The sequence below is a fragment of the Lynx canadensis genome, chromosome X (genome assembly GCF_007474595.2).
Source record: "Lynx canadensis isolate LIC74 chromosome X, mLynCan4.pri.v2, whole genome shotgun sequence".
NCBI lineage: Eukaryota > Metazoa > Chordata > Mammalia > Carnivora > Felidae > Lynx > Lynx canadensis.
Window position 1 is genome coordinate 48,508,724 of NC_044321.2, and position 6,471 is coordinate 48,515,194.

General features: G+C 38.7%; 1 protein-coding gene across 1 annotated transcript; it reads right to left on the minus strand.

Annotated features, from left to right (window-relative positions):
* Positions 1–3,154: 3,154 nt before the first annotated feature.
* On the minus strand, positions 3,155–6,180 carry LOC115507318 (spindlin-3-like). Its single transcript, XM_030305613.1, is given in 3 exon segments — positions 3,155–5,433; positions 5,435–5,817; positions 5,819–6,180. Coding segments are annotated over 3 exon segments (774 nt in total). The 5' UTR covers positions 6,071–6,180; the 3' UTR covers positions 3,155–5,294.
* Positions 6,181–6,471: the final 291 nt, after the last annotated feature.

Genomic DNA, 6,471 nt, shown 5'->3' on the forward strand with positions numbered 1-6,471 from the left:
AATAAGATACTAGCAAATCGAATTCAACAGCATATAAAAAGAATTATTCACCATGATCAAGTGGGATTCATTCCTGGGATGCAGGGCTGGTTCAACATTCGCAAATCAATCAACGTGATACATCACATTAACAAAAAAAAAGAGAAGAACCATATGATCCTGTCAATCGATGCAGAAAAGGCCTTTGACAAAATCCAGCACCCTTTCTTAATAAAAACCCTTGAGAAAGTCGGGATAGAAGGAACATACTTAAAGATCATAAAAGCCATTTATGAAAAGCCCACAGCTAACATCATCCTCAACGGGGAAAAACTGAGAGCTTTCTCCCTGAGATCAGGAACACGACAGGGATGCCCACTCTCACCGCTGTTGTTTAACATAGTGCTGGAAGTTCTAGCATCAGCAATCAGACAACAAAAGGAAATCAAAGGCATCAAAATTGGCAAAGATGAAGTCAAGCTTTCGCTTTTTGCAGATGACATGATATTATACATGGAAAATCCGATAGACTCCACCAAAAGTCTGCTAGAACTGATACATGAATTCAGCAAAGTTGCAGGATACAAAATCAATGTCCAGAAATCAGTTGCATTCTTATACACTAACAATGAAGCCACAGAAAGACAAATAAAGAAAATGATGCCATTCACAATTGCACCAAGAAGCATAAAATACCTAGGAATAAATCTAACCAAAGATGTAAAGGATCTGTATGCTGAAAACTATAGAAAGCTTATGAAGGTAATTGAAGAAGATTTAAAGAAATGGAAAGACATTCCCTGCTCATGGATTGGAAAAATAAATATTGTCAAAATGTCAATACTACCCAAAGCTATCTACACATTCAATGCAATCCCAATCAAAATTGCACCAGCATTCTTCTCAAAATTAGAACAAGCAATCCTAAAATTCATATGGAACCACAAAAGGCCCCGAATAGCCAAAGGAATTTTGAAGAAGAAGACCAAAGCAGGAGGCATCACAATCCCAGACTTTAACCTCTACTACAAAGCTGTCATCATCAAGACAGCATGGTATTGGCACAAAAACAGACACACAGACCAATGGAATAGAATAGAAACCCCAGAACTAGACCCACAAACGTACGGCCAACTCATCTTTGACAAAGCAGGAAAGAACATCCAATGGAAAAAAGACAGCCTCTTTAACAAATGGTGCTGGGAGAACTGGACAGCAACATGCAGAAGGTTGAAACTAGACCACTTTCTCACACCATTTACAAAAATAAACTCAAAATGGAGAAAGGACCTAAATGTGAGACAGGAAACCATCAAAACCTTAGAGGAGAAAGCAGGAAAAGACCTCTCTGACCTCAGCCGTAGCAATCTCTTACTCGACACATCCCCAAAGGCAAGGGAATTAAAAGCAAAAGTGAATTACTGGGACCTTATGAAGATAAAAAGCTTCTGCACAGCAAAGGAAACAACCAACAAAACTAAAAGGCAACCAACGGAATGGGAAAAGATATTTCAAATGACATATCGGACAAAGGGCTAGTATCCAAAATCTATAAAGATCTCACCAAACTCCACACCCCGAACAAACAAATAATCCAGTGAAGAAATGGGCAGAAAACATGAATAGACACTTCTCTAAAGAAGACATCCAGATGGCCAACAGGCACATGAAAAGATGTTCAGCGTCGCTCCTTATCAGGGAAATACAAATCAAATCCACACTCAGGTATCACCTCACGCCAGTCAGAGTGGCCAAAATGAACAAATCAGGAGACTATAGATGCTGGAGAGGATGTGGAGAGACGGGAACCCTCTTGCACTGTTGGTGGGAATGCAAATTGGTGCAGCCGCTCTGGAAAGCAGTGTGGAGGTTCCTCAGAAAATTAAAAATAGACCTACCCTATGACCCAGCAATAGCACTGCTAGGAATTTATCCAAGGGATACAGGAGTACTGATGCATAGGGGCACTTGTACCCCAATGTTTATAGCAGCACTCTCAACAATAGCCAAATTATGGAAAGAGCCTAAATGTCCATCAACTGATGAATGGATAAAGAAATTGTGGTATATATACACAATGGAGTACTATGTGGCAATGAGAAAAAATGAAATATGGCCTTTTGTAGCAACGTGGATGGAACTGGAGAGTGTAATGCTAAGTGAAATAAGCCATACAGAGAAAGACAGATACCACATGGTTTCACTCTTATGTGGATCCTGAGAAACTAAACAGGAACCCATGGGGGAGGGGAAGGAAAAAAAAAAAAGAGGTTAGAGTGGGAGAGAGCCAAAGCATAAGAGACTGTTAAAAACTGAGAACAAACTGAGGGTTGATGGGGGGTGGGAGGGAGGGGAGGGTGGGTGATGGGTATTGAGGGGGGCACCTTTTGGGATGAGCACTGGGTGTTGTGTGGAAACCAATTTGTCAATAAATTTCATATATATAAAAAATAAAAAAAAATCTGCATATGGCAGTAAATACGAGTGGAAGTTGAAACAAAAAAAAAGATTGTTCATCCTATTTTATTTTAGGATTATTGATTATATTACTGTAAATTTTACTGTAATTTTAATTTATAGTTGATCCTACCTTTATCTTCCCTCAATAAAAATATACTAGCCTCTCTTAAGGATTTCTTCCCACAAAATATATCACATTCACATTGATTTCACATTCTATTATTCAGAAAAATTTGCCTGGCAGAAATAGTGGGTTTTCAGGGACATGCAAGTTTTCAGTAAACTAGGATGGGATTTGAAGATTTGAATTAATCATGCCTCCTTCCCTTCCAGATTCTGAACCAACTAAAATATATACACAGGAATAAATGAGGGATTAAAATATTAGTTTTAATATATGAAGCGAGAGTACAAATTTCAGAACAGCACTTTTAGTATGCCACTATTTGTGTCAAAAACTGATACACATAGAAATTATGCTTGTGAATATTTTTATTATTTCTGGAAGGACACATACTAACTGGTAACAGTGGTTACTTTTGGAAATTGGGACTGGGAGACTGAGGCCAGGGGTGAGAAGGAAGAAAGGCGACTTTTTACTGTATACCTTTTTTTACTGTTTGAATTTACCAGAAGTATGTGGGTTTTTCCCCCCAAAACAACTTATATATTAAAAATTTTAAAGTAATAAAAAATAAATACCAGCTTTATTTGATGGTAGATTTGGACTGGAGTACATGGATTGGACCTGAGCTTAACATGAATTTCTACCCCAAGTTTAAAGACAATGGGATCTCCCACCCCAAAGGTATAGAATGGTCTACAGAGCGGATGTCTACCCAGCCATGTAATAAAGGACTGCAGTCTTTCTCATACCTTGCAATGAGAAATAAACTCAAGAGCCAAACGGGGCCTAGGCTACTTATCTATAACCTTTTTTTTCCCAATTTCATTAAGTTATTCATCTTCTTATATGGAAAACTGAATGAGTATAGCAAGTGGACATGGGTAGAATTTTTCTTCCAAGTATTTTTGAGAAATGCAAATCTTTTTCTTTCTTTTTTCTTGAGTCAGAACCACAAACGGAGGCAGAGAATAAATCCCATCATACCCGTGCATGTTTTTGTTCTCTTAAGCCACTGTGGTTTATACCCAAGACTATGGTTAACAAACAGGGCTTGACTGCCCCCTTTGGGGGAGACAATAGTATCTTAGGAATATCCTGCTCCCATCTGTGTAAGACTGGTGAATGGTTTTGCTTTTGCCCGTAGAAAGCTGAAAGGATTCAGAATAGAACAGTAATTAACTCCAAAGTTACCTTACATTCCAGCCTGAAAGTTCACTCCCTATTTTATCCACAATTTACAATTATATCCAGACACATCATTTGCTATAGCTTACAAAGATTACATAATGAGTCTCAAAAATAGCACTAAAATACTCCAAATAATACAATTTTAACAACATAATAAAAATGCCTTAATTTGAACTGTGTGAAACCCATGCCAACAATTAAACTTCTAGGGAAAAATAAATGCTCCAAATTAAATTTCTATCTTAAGGTCCAAAGGAATTAAAGTCCAAAATTCTGTCTTTCCCAATTTCTTGTTTTCTCATTTCAGCCATACAGATCTCATAAAGATGTCTGTACAGATAATGGGGTTCCTTCAGCAGCTGCAGCTTGGACTGTCTTCCTCTTGATTGGATGTAGTTCCTTCATGACCTCAGGAGCTGAATTAATCTAACCCCACAGCTGCATGTCACACAGTTTTTAAGAGTCCACAGTATCAGTAGGATACAAGATTATTACAGTATCAGCCTCACATCCAAAAAATTAGAAAGCAAACTAATCCCCAGCTATTATAAAAGATATCCCAAGCAAATTTATGTCCCCAGGAATTATTACAATAGGTAATACAGATCCACATTGCTGTTGTCAGTCAAATATCTGAGAAGAGACTTAGTGCCATCAAAAGGAAGAAAAGCAGACAGAGAAAACATCAAAGACAAGAGAATATCTTTTTGGTTTCACCCCAGCAGGATGCCAGTCTGCCTGTGTTGGTAGTCTGGACTCCATGGCTTGTGAACTTAAATTAATTTTAAAGATATTTCCCAAGTGGTTAACTGTACTGCTATGAGTCCCAGCCCCAAAGTCGTAAAAGTCCAAGGCCTGTCTGTTACTGCTAATGGAGCTTTTATCAGAAACCCAATGAGAAAGCACTGGCTTTGCTCAGGTGCTTTTCTCCAAAACATTGCCTATTTTTCAAACTTGCTTTTTCTACACTTAGTTTAACCTTCACTAATGCCTTTAATAATGGAACATATATGACCCATTCCATTACCTATTTTTCTGCTGCAGTAGGGCTCACACTTTTCTGCACATAGGTTTCATAGGATCAACCAAGAAACAGTATAGAGTTGAAAACAAAACAAAACAAAACCTAACAAATGTCTATTATATTTCTATTTACCAATGCCAGCACCTAAAACATCATTAAGCCTATTGATCACTGAACACTGATTCTAATCTATGTGTTCCACAGTCCTGCTAAGACACCATAAAAGAAACCATTACCACTACACAATATAAAAATAAGGGCCACTGGATGTCAGACCTTATTCACTAGTTAAACAAATCAATCATTCTCCTGTGGGGAAGAACCAATTAAAAGTTGGGAAAGAAGGACAAAAGATTTCTTCCAAAAATGTCTGAGAGGGTGAAAGTTTCATTTTTTTTTTTGGCAAAAGCATGCAAAAAGGGAGAAGACTGTTCTTAAAAATTAGAAACCAATCAAGACCTTTTGTGTGTACAGATTTTACAAAGTCTCACATTTTGGCAAATTTCAAGATGATCCTTAACATGTTTTTAGCAAATCATAGACATAGATATGGAAATCATCATCAAATTTGATGAAGTACACAGAGGGTTTTGTTTCTACTTGTTGAATGATCATGCCAGTTCTCTTGGAGCCATCATCTTTGGCATATTCTACATTTGCCTGCTAGACTGTCCACAACTTCTCCTTGTTCTCTCTCTGCAGGAGGAGAATCATTGGAATCTCGAAGGATGCGTAGGTCACCATCTTTATAATCATCTAAGAGCTGGTACATATATAATACAGGATCTTTCTCATAAGTAATATAAAACCATGTGTTCATGACAGGTGCCTGAGCTAAGACCATCCCCCTCAATTCATTTTTGGAACCTTCCTCTATCTTAAAAATATGTTCTACTGCTTTGCCAATCATAATTTCTGCTAAGTGTGTATCACTGATTCTAGACGATACAACTGTATTACAGAAGACTTCAAGTAAGGACACTCTTTTATCTCTGTGAAGTTCCAATCCATAAACACAGTCAAATCAATCATATTTGAAAAAGATATAAAGAGGGATTTACAGGTACCTGATCCAGAATGGTTCCTTTCCACTGTGTTAGAGATTCATCTCCATCTTTCCATCCTTGCCGACTTCTGCAGCCCACGATGCTCCTCTGATGCTGGGAGGTGGGCCTGCTCCTACGTTTCTTGTGGGCAGCTTTTCTCTTCATCATGGTAACAGACACACTGGTATGTTTTGTGCCTGTCCTAGACGGCTGCCCTGCAACCGCCTTTCCAAATGGGGTCTTCATACCTGCAAGGAGCACAGTAGCAAGGAGGGCCAAGAAAGGAAATTAAGAAAAAAATATATTCAATGCAGGACAAGATGAGCTTTTTCTTTTAATTACTGCACCCCGTCACCCGCGCCTAAATTTTACTTGAAAACTATACAGGAAAGATGGAAATCAAAACATCTTGGCTGCATGCCTGCAGTAAACTTCCTGCCCAGCTCTTTCAGCCTATACTAGAGCAAGGGATCTGAGGCTAGGGTAAAAGAAATAGGGAGCACCCCTCTTTCTCCCCCCAGCGTCCAACAATTCCCAGACCAAGAGGTACAGACTCCCCAAGGCAGGGGATGGTGGGCGTTACACGCCCAAATCGGGCACCTTGCTGCTGTGAGCCTGTGGCCAAGGAGGATCAGCAGGCGACTAGC